The following is a 12,405-nucleotide window of genomic DNA, read 5'->3' as shown; positions in this document are numbered from 1 at the left end:
CTGAAAATGTCCGTAAACAGCTCAAAACAAGTAAAAATAGTTTGAATGATGTCTAGCAAATGCTAATATAAACATTCATTGTAAAAATACCCGCTTTTTTTTAAGAAGATGTCATCCAGCGCAATATTTGTTTTCTCTCTCTGGCCCCGCGCAACATAGACAACACTTTTGCGCAGTATCGTTTTTTCTACATTTTTAAGTAATCTTAGAGTAAAATCACACATTACAAAAAAGATAGAGAATAATATTTTTGAGGGAATGACATATCCATTTCTCTAAATATTGTTTCAAAACAATTTAAACATCATTTAAATTTACAACATTTTTGTTTATTTTGAAAGTCAAATACAAAGTCAAATAACAATAAAATATAAAATCGGTAAGTCATTCACTCTAAAGTATTATTCTCTATCCTTTTTGTAATGGGTGATTTTACTCTAAGATTACTTAAAAACATGGAAAAACGATTCTGCGCAAATGCGTTTTGTCTATGTTGCGCGTGGGTCAGAGAGAAAACCAATAGTGCACTGACATCCTCTTAATTTTTTTATTTGTTTTTTGCAACGCAGAAAACTACTGGGAAGTTTGACCTCCCCAAGCACCGAATTGACTCAATTTCCCATCGAACAAGATACTGAAGTAGCGAAGTTGAAAAGCATTATTTTGGGTACTTATATCGTCTACACAGACGCAAAAAATTAAAAAACATAGCTCCGCTCAGAATTTAAAATCAATTTGATATCAATGTACATACTTCTAAAAAGTTTTATAAAGTTTGATAGAGTCTTATAAATTGCACATCTCTCCAAATGTGTTAAAAATGTTTGGTTATGTTAAAATATTATTACATAATAATATTATGTTGGCTGAAATTCAATATTTGGTAAATTAGTAAATGGGCTGGACTTCTGTATTTTCTCGAGCCGAAATCTCTCCCCAATCCACTCCTGTTCAGATTTATTGCACACAATTAATGTTTATTATATACTGAAAAATCGAACATCTAATTAAATTTTGTTTTATTATATTAATAATAATAATAATAATAATATATTTTAATAGTCCAGACAACCGATAAATAGAAACATAAATAATAAATATATACCTCGAGTAACTAATAGTAAATTAATTAAAGTTCACAATATAACGAGTAAATTAACTAACGTCTTTAAGACGTAATATATTCTCGAAACCAAAATCATGTACATTATTCCCATGTATTTATTATTGATGCGTTTGGATGAGTTATGGTGTAAGCCATTAAAGTATAATGAACATGTTATCTGCAGATACAAAAAAATAACACAATTACAGAAGACTAAAAAAATATGTATTTGTGGACTATAGACCAACTTAAACAATGCTATTTGTTGTCAAGTACGTTGCCCTGCGAAAATCGATTGGACTATGTAATCACTTTACAGCGTAGAGTAAACATTTCTAGCTACTTGTGATCGGACGGTATAAAATACTAATATAAAAATTAAAAATATAATGATTTCAGATGTTTCATATAGAAGAGCAGTATAGAGAGTTGAACAACAATTACCAGGTACCAATCGAATCAAAAACGTTAGTTCATAAAACAGTAAGACAATTTATTTATTTCAGAAAATTCTTTTTATTTGAAAACCTCATTTTAATCGGTATCATTGTTTTCTTTAGCTTTTGGACTATATGGAACTATAGCCACATATACATATTAATTACTCTTTAAGTTAACACTCTTTTGTATACATTATACAATATATTTTATGTGCAAACTATTTAGGTAGGTACCTAGTATAATGTATTTAACTTTTAAATAATTACGTAATAATATATGTATATAATATGTAATTATAGTTGCATACATATATAGTCCATGATCCAAAGAAAACAATGACACCGATTAAAATTGGGTTTTCAAATAAGAAGAATTTTCTGAATAAATTAATTGTTTTACTGTTTTATTATCCAACATTTTTGCTTGATTGGTTGATGGTAATTGTTGTACAGACTTAGCCGGACGTTTGTGAGCGAGTCATTGAAAACTTCAACGATTGTATAATAATATTCAACCCCGCTGTACCGGCTTGGAAGGCCACATAATATACAAAGCGTTATTTTTTACACTTAAGCCGGGATTTGTACTTAAGTACTAATGCACTAAAGTTAATAATTTATAATTTATAAAAATAAAATAAAATTTTCAAAAAATAGAAGTTTTGAGTTTCTTATTTCCCTGTTTTATCCTATAAGATAGACTTTATAAAATAAACATATACATAATATATTACATAGTTTATAAATATACTAGCTCTCCGAGCGTCGCTGGGGGAGACCCCAAACCCCCCCGAGTTGGCGAAGAGTTTTAACCGTTGTCGGAAGCTGCAGTGGTCTTTTGATCTGGTCGACGGTCTCGAGCCAGTTGGTGTGTGATAAGGAGGTCTGGTGATAAGGTTAGGACCACCGCGGTTCGACGTAGTAGCCCGGGTTATTAACCATATGCCGCTGGAAATTCGAAATTCCGTAAAAAAATCATATAGCCACCGCGATTTTCTTGGTGTCTAGAAGGTCAGTCACCTCAGTTATCCGGGTAGGCAATCCGACTTCGTCGGATAGCGGACAATTTACGACAGCCGGGTCACGTCAATCAGGTATGCAATCCGACTGCGTCGGATCGCGGACAACGTTCATTACTGTCACCAAAAAAGCAAAAATCAGTAATAAATTACGTCAAAAAGAATTTTTTGGGTGTCTAGCAGGTCAGTCACCTCGAATGACATTCGCCGTAGTATACAACTACACACAATGCAAACGATATACTACACAACCTAAAAAAACATATTGTATATACCTGCAACCTGCCTATGATATATGAACAAATAAAAATATCAATATAATATTGCAGTTGTCAGGTGAGTTAACTGGTTGAGGTAATCAAATAGCCACTTTCTTATTTTGGTAATTAATAATTTAATGTAGCATACAAATACTGCTACAGTTACTATATAATAAATATAAATAAATAAATAGTTCCTCATTAAGTCATATAGTATACATGTAGGTTAGTTATTAATTTGATTTTATGGTCATGATTAAACATACCTATAGTATAGTCGACTCGACTCGAGCTAGGATATTTTATTATATAATTAATATTTATACATTTATTATTTATTATAATAAATACATGTACCTATGTACAGACCGAGTAGGCAAAAGGACAAAAGGCAGGCAAATATAATAATATAATAATAACGCAGTTTATTAAACCAAAAAAAAACAGTAAATATATCAATAAAAAATCGAACTTTTCGACGCATGTATTTATGCCTGTATATAGTAATACCTACGCAACGTAAAGTGGTAAAACTCGACTTTTCTAAAAAATTATCGATAAACACGCGCGACGGCGGCACTCGGTTTGCACGTTATCTCCGCCGCGGCGGGACCGCCGGGAACAAAGGACGGCCGCGCGCGGCCTGTAAATTTAGCGGAGAACGCGAATAAGGTTCGAGCGAAGACGCAGGAAGTCCTCAAAGGGGGTAAAGATGAAAAATCTGAAGAAATTGATATCTTTATACATAAACTAAATTATTTATATTAATAGATAAAAAAAATATTAGTTTTTATCTTTAATCTTTAAATATAAATACAAAGTTCTTCGTAAATATACCTTTTTTATTTCTGATAATATTTTCTATACAAACTTATAGTCTCTAAGTTCTTTGTAAATATACCTTTTTTTTTCTGATATATACAAAGCAGAAGCCTGAAGACCGCCCATCGAATTTTTTCATTGGCCGTCTCAAAAATTTTGATTGAGCGCTACCTACAAAAGAAATCCGTTTTCCCTCCATAGCCACTATAGCGGTACGAAAAGTCGCCATAGGGGGCGCCCTCGGTTTCATGTTTTATGTATGGAGAAAAGAATATAATATTCATGTTTTATATATGGAGAATATAATATTTTAATATTAATGTTATTCACAATAATTGAGTATCTCAATTTTTTTTATAATTTAAAATGTCGGTGCATTCCCAACGATTCACGTCCAGCTTATTACCGAACGGCTCCCATCATCGAAAAAGGTTTTACAAACACACACATAGAAATTTAGTAGTTAAATTAACAATTTTAATTTGGTTTCACAAGTTCGTATTTAATTTCAGTGGCTTAAACATTTATTATAACTCCATTGGCATGCTGTTTTAAGAATATTATGTCACTCCAAGATGCAGTTTAAAATAAATATTTACTTTAAGTTATTTTAAATGTCCTTGAGTTTTATTTAACACAATAAAAAGTTACATTAGTAGTTAACACAGTTGCATTGATTAAAACATTAGTTTTGATTTCAATATTACAAACATGTTATTTTCACATCAAGCTAACATAGAAAATAAATTACAATAGAAATTCAGAACAAAACTATTATGTTTTTGAAATAACAATAATAATAGTTAAAATAATGTTTTTGTTATTTAAGTTGAAACTAATTAATATTCAACATAAATTTGTGTAGAACTCATGAATCTAAAACAATAAATGTTAAAATGAATCCAAAACATTGATAAGGTGTAACTACTTAGTTATCTATAAATAAGTACTGTGGAGTGTTAATTTAACTTCAGAAATTATTAAATTGACTAAAAGAATAAATGTTAAAACGAACCAAAAACGGCCAAAACATTTATAAGGTTTTCACTACTTAGTTATGTATAAATAAGTACAGTGGAGTGTTAGTTTAACCACAGATTAGTTAATTTTACTTCACCAACGATCAACTTGACACTCTGTGGCGCGTTGTTATCACTAACAAACGGCAGTTAACGAATAACGATTATGAAAATAAAATGTAATTCAACCAACATCAATAATGTGAACATGTGCTCTGCTGTTTTTTTCGGTTTTTTGTCTCTCGATTATTTTATTTAGCATTTTTTTTTTTTAAATATCCTCGTGTAGTCAGTTTTTAATATAATATCTATCTAACTAATTAAAGTTCACCAAACCTTGGGAAGTAATACCTACATAGGTATTTTTCGAACTCAAATAATTATTTGTTGATAATGTCGGATTATTTGCCAATGGACAACAGTGGCAGTCAATTGTCTGAAGTAAGTACTTTATAGTTAAATATGTTTAAATTAGTTGTATAGGTACTGTATACATTATATTCTAGTAATTACTTATTTTTGAAACATGTAAAAATTTAGGTAGGTAGGTTAGGTTTGTAGTTTGTTTTAATTGACTATAATCAATAATATAATAATTATAAACTAATTTCATTATAGGCGTTATTTGATAGCTTTATTGTTCCCGACCCGAATGCTGCTTTGATAGACATATCAGCTGAATATGTTCAACAAATTCCTGAATATTGTATTTCAAAAAATGAAAATCAAACTAGAGTAGCTCGTAGCGATAATAGATATTCTCCATATGATTCCCCTTCATCTCGCAGTTCTTCAGTTAGTTCTGTTCACAGTCATGTTAAATTTGGTACATATAATCCAATGAATTGGACTTCACAGGTAATTTACATTTATGAATTTAGAAATAAATAATAATATACATACTTATGATTATGATATAATCGTTAACATTGGTATACCTAATATATCATTATATAGGTACACATAATACATGTATTTTATATTATTATGTATAAATCTATAGTTTAGCATCAATATGTACCTATACAAATTATTTATAGACTATTATGGACCTATTAGAAAGCACTAATGATGGCAGATTCATATTAGCTGATTCCAAATTAAATAATGGTTGTCTCTCAGACGAAGGTCAAAACACTTTGACAAAATTATTAATTAATTTTATTTTTCAAGATCAGAGCAAGTATGTTGTATGTTGTATTTTGTATGTTGTATGTGAATTAATGTGTATACTATCATAGAATATATTAAAATTATTCTGAAGTACTTACTTACCTACTTTCGGTCTTTAATATGTTATATTTAATACATGTTTGATATATTTATAGACTAGTCTGTTAGTTTATATCTATTTATTTGAGTACAACTAAAGTGCAAGTATTAGGTATAATATATATTAGGTAAATATATATATATTGAAAATATTATTTGCAGTGTTGTTAACTTATTCTAAGTTATTAATAATTTTTTCTTTAAAATTATAACTCAGGATTTTAAAATGATTTTAAATTGTTATTATTTATACATAAGCATAATTTATTTTAAAAATGTATTTTATTTTCAGGGGAACTGATTTTTTTTTTCGAAAAATATCTAGTTTAATCATTGAAATTTTTCCTAAGGAAGAACAGGTTAGTACACAAATAAAAATATTTAGTTAATAATTAAATGTCACAAAACTTGATTGTTAAACAATGATTATTTGTTACATTGTCAAAAAACCTGATAATATTGGGAATTTTGATTTAATCTGCAAAAAAATCATGTAATTTGAATTTGTAAATTATACTTTAATTCAATGGTGTAACAAACTTAAACTTACTTGGTAGCAAACAGTTCATACCTCTTTTTTCTACCCCATAAAAGATTTTCATTTCATAGATACCTAAAATATTTTTGCTGAGAAGGTGAAATTAATTTATAACTAATCACAGGTTGATTTGATTTTGTTTAATTTTGATAATGATTTATCCAATACCTACTGTAATTACAACTAATATTTAACTTTCATTTTTAGGTAAATGGAAACATAATATAATTTTTTTATCTGCTGAAAAAATAATTAAATGATTTATATTGAAGCATATTATTGTTTGAAACAATTATAATAATTTTATAATAATCTCATACTTCTAAAACAAATTAATTGTTCTTTGTCATATTTAATTTAGAGAGTTTACTTTATACCGGCCAAAGCTGAAGGTCCTAATCAAACGCATGCCAAAGGCAAATTGGTTGAGCGTTGGAAGAATGTGTCTAGAAGATTAAGGAGTGTTGGCGCTATTGATCTGAATAGAAAAAAGTCTGATTCATTACATAACACTGAATGCAATATTACTTTTTCTGGTATTTATTTTGATTAAGAATTAAAAAAAATCCACATATGGAGATTGTTACTTATATTTTGTACTTAATAACCTAGGTGATATTCAAGAAGCAAAGGAGTGGCTTAAAAATGAAGGACGTTCTGCTTTGTTTGAAGATATAAAAGAAAAATGGATATTAACCCATGAAATAAGAAAAACTGAGTTTCCTGATCTGAAACTACGCAACCTTAATGATTTGTTTGAATCCTGGATTGTTCTGAAAAGTCCTAGAGGTCATGAGCTAGTAAGTTTGTTTAATCAATTTTATTCATATTTCCAAAATTATTTACATTCAACGCCTACCTAATGTTGTTTTGTAGATTTCCGAAGATTTCTTTTTGGACTATCCGAGTCAGAAAACATTGTTTCCAGATTGGAAAGCATATCTTACAAAATGGACTAAGGTTTCTAATATATTAATTAATGTGAGGAGAAGCTCCATTAAAGATAAACACGCGAAAGATTTGTTGAGCAAATTAGATTCTGTGCAAATTTATGAAGGTAAATAATTTTGATATAATTTTATATTTCAAACTAATTTTATTGCGCTAATGCTATATACTGAAATCGCCCTATTGCCCACCCAGTTTTCTTAAGCTTGATTTGCCCCTGACCTAGTAATATTATTGTTGTTAATAATTTAAAAATAATTAATAATTGTTTGTTGTAGTTAAAACTAAATGTAAAAATACATGTAATTTTTAGATAACAATACTGCTGATGTTATTAAAATTTTATTGATCCCATATCTAACACCAACAAAAACAATCATTAAAAAATGTGATGTGAGTGGTGTAAAAAAAAATTGGAAACCATCTTTAGAAGAATCTGCCAGATCTTTTGTCACAGTTGTGCCAGTAAGTTACGTCACACCTGTATTTAATATTTATGTATACTCTAAAATTAAAAGAAATAAAAACTATATTAGTAGATTGTTTAATAAAATATTTATTTTTCACAGAATATTTCAGAAATAGAATCAGACATTATTCAAAGAAGAAATAAATATTTTCAATTTGGTTGTACTATTCAACCATTTGTGTACTTAGTTGGTGAAGATTTGTCCTCAATCAGTCAAAGTTATGTTAGAGTAGATAATCAACTTTGGACATTCAACAGCCCATTAGAAGCTTTGGACGCTTGTTTTAAAGCATACTTTGGCCTTAACTGTTCGTACCCTCGTGAATGTTACGAGTCGTGGATTTTCATTCAACAACATGTTTATGGACTGAAAACAGAATATGACCAGCTATCTGCCATTACTACATCTATCTCCAATAAGTTTGACATGTTAAATACACAGTAATTCCTTTATATATTTACCTAAAATAGGAGGTACCTATATAGTATTAAGTTAGTTATATAATTTATATATAAGGGATCACTGTATCAGTCATGAATTATATTTGTTTCCTTTGTAATAAAAAACTGAAGACTATTCCTCAGTTAGTTTATCATTTAAAAATTATTCATAATTTAGATAAAAACTCATACTATTGTTGTAAACAAACATTTTGCCATCGCAATTTTCGTGGGTTGCACAAATTTAGACAACATTTAAATAGAAACCATTTATTATATAATCATGAAAATGATAGAAATGATACTATTTCTCCATGTACTAATTTAGCACCATTTGAAGATACTGTCGGATATCTGTGGAAATACCCAATACCGTAATTTGGCCGCCATATCGTTATCGACAACAATAAATTGTCATCGGTAATTACGGTCGACTCCACATCGAGAAGATTCGATACCCCGCCCCGCCTGTTCCATCTGTATCGCCGTCTGCCGTCTCACCGCGAACCCGTCACCGCCGCGTCAGTGCGTTGTCGTCCGTTCGTCGCAACTTTTGCTGCGGCAACCCCGGCTCTTGTGTCACGTCCGGGTTTCGCGCGACAGACTACCTTCACGTGATCGGTGGTTCTGAGTGTGCCGAGTCACGTATCGGCCGTGGCGGTTTTGCGTGTTTTTTCCCCTTTTGGTCTATCCGTCCGGGTACAGTTTTACGCCGATCACCTGTGGTACATTGTACTAATTGTACGCACCAAATGCACGCTAAAACGACTTGTTGTCTCGTGATCGCGTTTGTTTTGTAGCCGTCGATTTTGTGTCGCGTTGTGTGCCGGCAACGTGCGGGTCGTGTCGTCTTCCGCGGCTCCAACAGTGCATTTCACGGTGCCTCCCGTGGACCACGGCTTGATTTATTGGTTTAACCTGTTCTTCGTGGGCCATCGTGGGATTCCCAGTAGCCAGCGTTAGATCGTCGTGTGGACCAGTGGACCGTTGAGAAGGACCGAGTGGCAACACTGTCGATGGTAATCAGCGGATACCGAGGAGACCGGTGATTACAATATTATTCATTATCATTGTAAAACATCATTGTTTATTATTTTGATGATATGACATTATATATTATTTGTAACAATATTATAAATTGTCCCCGTAGAGTTAGTTAGTGGGCGCCCATTGCATATAAATATAAAATATTGTAATTTTCTTATGAATAGTAAGGCGGTGCTTCTGGCCCGTCACAAGAACGTATTACTTGTTGTTATTCATTGACATCTAGTCTCAAATTAATCACACAGTGTCCACTTCCCTCCGTGTCTTGCGTTGCGGTGCTTATTAAATAGGAGCGTGGGGCAATAACAAAAAAAACTGGCTAAAATAAATATTAAGTGTAGCTGAGTCGGCCGACGACCTCTGGGTCGGCAGTAAGGACTTTTATACTACATTTTTGGTAGCATAGCGTGGTTATATCCACATATTGTTTAGTGTTCCGTTTAGGATTTATGGGCCCGTCCTAAGCTACGTGTAATTGTTATTGCATAATTATTTTGCTTTTACACGTTTTACCCGTGATCAACGTATTGATTGTTTAATTGTGGTGTTCTGATTTATGTTTGGCTCTGCAAATTAATAATTTTTATTATTATTTAGCGTTAAGCGCGCGTTTGTTGACGTAATAATATATTTTGATTTTGCGTCTAATAATTTATTATTATTATTTTTGCGTGAAGCGCGCAACTTGTCGTTTCTATTTATTTTTATTTGCGTTATTGATTTTAATTATTATTATTTCACGTAAAAGCGCTTTTATTGCTTTGTGATTTAATATATTTTGATTTTGCGTCTAATAATTTATTATTATTATTTTTGCGTAAAGCGCGTCACTTGCCGCGTTATTTATTTAATTTGTCGAATAATTCCTTTTGTATTATTATTTCGCGAAAGGCGCATTAATTGTGGTGTTCTGATTTATGTTTGGCTCTGCAAATTAATAATTTTTATTATTATTTAGCGTTAAGCGCGCGTTTGTTGACGTAATAATATATTTTGATTTTGCGTCTAATAATTTATTATTATTATTTTTGCGTGAAGCGCGCAACTTGTCGTTTCTATTTATTTTTATTTGCGTTATTGATTTTAATTATTATTATTTCACGTAAAAGCGCTTTTATTGCTTTGTGATTTATTATATTTTGATTTTGCGTCTAATAATTTATTATTATTATTTTTGCGTGAAGCGCGCTACTTGTCGCGCTCCTTTTATTTAATTTGTTGAATAATTTTGATCATTTTGTCGCGTTAAGCGCGCCCTTGGTCGCGTGAGAATCTACTTTGGGCTAAATTATTTCATTTTGCGCTTAGTATTTAATTGTATTTGCATATTAAAAAAAAAAAAAAAAAAAAATCCGTCGTCATGGCTGGTGATGAAGAAGTCGCGCGGGTCAAGCGGTTGAAACGTAGTTGTGAAGTCAAACGCAAGAGTTACGTCAATAAAATACGTGCAGTCCATAGTGTGGCCGTTCGGAGTGCGGAGGACACGTCTGTGGTACCCCAGCTATTGGTAATGGTTGAATCCCTCGATCACTTGTTGTCGTCCTTTACCATCGAAGATGAAGCATTGTTGAATTATTTGTTGGATTTAGAGCTTGACAATGAATATCCCGACACGGAGGGCGTCGAGATGTTCGAATTGGTCTCGTTTTCAAAAGCAACCGCCCATCGTTTTATGCAATACTGCCCCGACCAAATAACAACGTCTACACACGGCGGTTCACAGGTGTCATTAAACGATGTCGGCCAGAATGTCCAAAAGTCAGACGAACAAGTGATTACCGACAATGTTGCCATAGATGTGAGCCCAGGTGCCGTCCAATCAACTAAAGCAGGTTCTGTGAGGTCTAGTGGTGGTCAAGTCATCAAACCTACCCGCTTACCTGAGATACCACTGCCCACGTTCGATGGCGACATTTATGAGTGGGTTACATTTCGTGATCGATTCACAACATCGGTGGACAATCGAACATATTTATCCGATATCGATAAGTTCTACTACTTGGTTGGGTGTTGCAAGGGGGCTGCTCGAGATGCTATTCGAGGCATTCCGGTATCAGACCACAATTACAGGCTGGCGTGGTCCACTCTCGAGGAAAGATTTGACAAACCCCGTCTGGTGGCACGCTCACTAATCGAGAAACTGTTAAACGCACCACGAGCTCCTTCAGAAAATTTAGTTGAGTTAAACAAATTGTTAGTGGTATTCGATGAAGGCGTATCGTTGCTCGAGTCCCTGCAGCTACCAGATTTAGGCGATTTTATATTATTCTCCATAGCCGCTCGATGCTTGCCTACCTATAGCATCAAGTTATTCGAAGCCCAACTAGCCAACGGGTTTCCTACGGTACAAGAGTTGTTGAAGTTTGTAAAATCTCGTGTGGCCATATTAGAATGCATTCCACCAGAGCCTACATCAAAACAAACAAACTCTCACAAATCTACTAAGACTGCATCTCATAATGCGAGGAAGCCGCCACTGCATACCTCTATGGTTACAAGTAGCAACCCGTCAAAGGTATCACCGTCTTGCAAATGTTGCACGGGTACTCATGGTCTAACGTCATGCCCAAAGTTCAAGGGTTGGACGCAAAAAAAATCGTAACAATTGGGCGCGAGTCAATAAGATTTGTTTTCGATGCCTACGTACAGGACACTGGGTGACTAAGTGCAAGTCTTCAAATGTATGCGGTCAATGCTCCCGAAGGCATCACTCGCTTCTGCATTCAGCTGGATTTGCTGCTCCGTCCAAAGAAGAGAATTCATCGGATGAGGGGCAACCAGACGTTGCCACCACATCGTCATGTCTTGGCCAAAATACTTCACCGTCGGTCATTCTCGGTACAGCTCTCATACACATGTCTGACAACGTTGGCGTGTTGCATACGGTCCGGGCGCTCATTGATTCAGCCTCACAAATTAGTGCTATTACTTCGGAGTGCACGAATCGTTTGGGACTCCGGATGCAAAAGTGGACATTACCTGTATCCGGTATCGGTGGTGTTCAGGTACAAAACGTTTTGGGGTT

At 32.9% G+C, this 12,405-nt stretch overlaps 1 protein-coding gene across 1 annotated transcript; it reads left to right on the top strand.

Annotated features, from left to right (window-relative positions):
- The first annotated feature begins 5,058 nt into the window (after nt 1-5,058).
- On the top strand, nt 5,059-8,337 carry LOC132943634 (uncharacterized). The gene is given in 9 exon segments (XM_061012661.1): nt 5,059-5,106; nt 5,284-5,523; nt 5,706-5,848; nt 6,230-6,296; nt 6,837-7,011; nt 7,088-7,275; nt 7,352-7,532; nt 7,737-7,873; nt 7,963-8,337. Coding segments are annotated over 9 exon segments (1,554 nt in total).
- Nucleotides 8,338-12,405: the final 4,068 nt, after the last annotated feature.

This window comes from Metopolophium dirhodum, chromosome 4 (genome assembly GCF_019925205.1).
Source record: "Metopolophium dirhodum isolate CAU chromosome 4, ASM1992520v1, whole genome shotgun sequence".
NCBI classification, from domain to species: domain Eukaryota; kingdom Metazoa; phylum Arthropoda; class Insecta; order Hemiptera; family Aphididae; genus Metopolophium; species Metopolophium dirhodum.
This window is presented reverse-complemented; position numbering and strand designations above follow the sequence as displayed.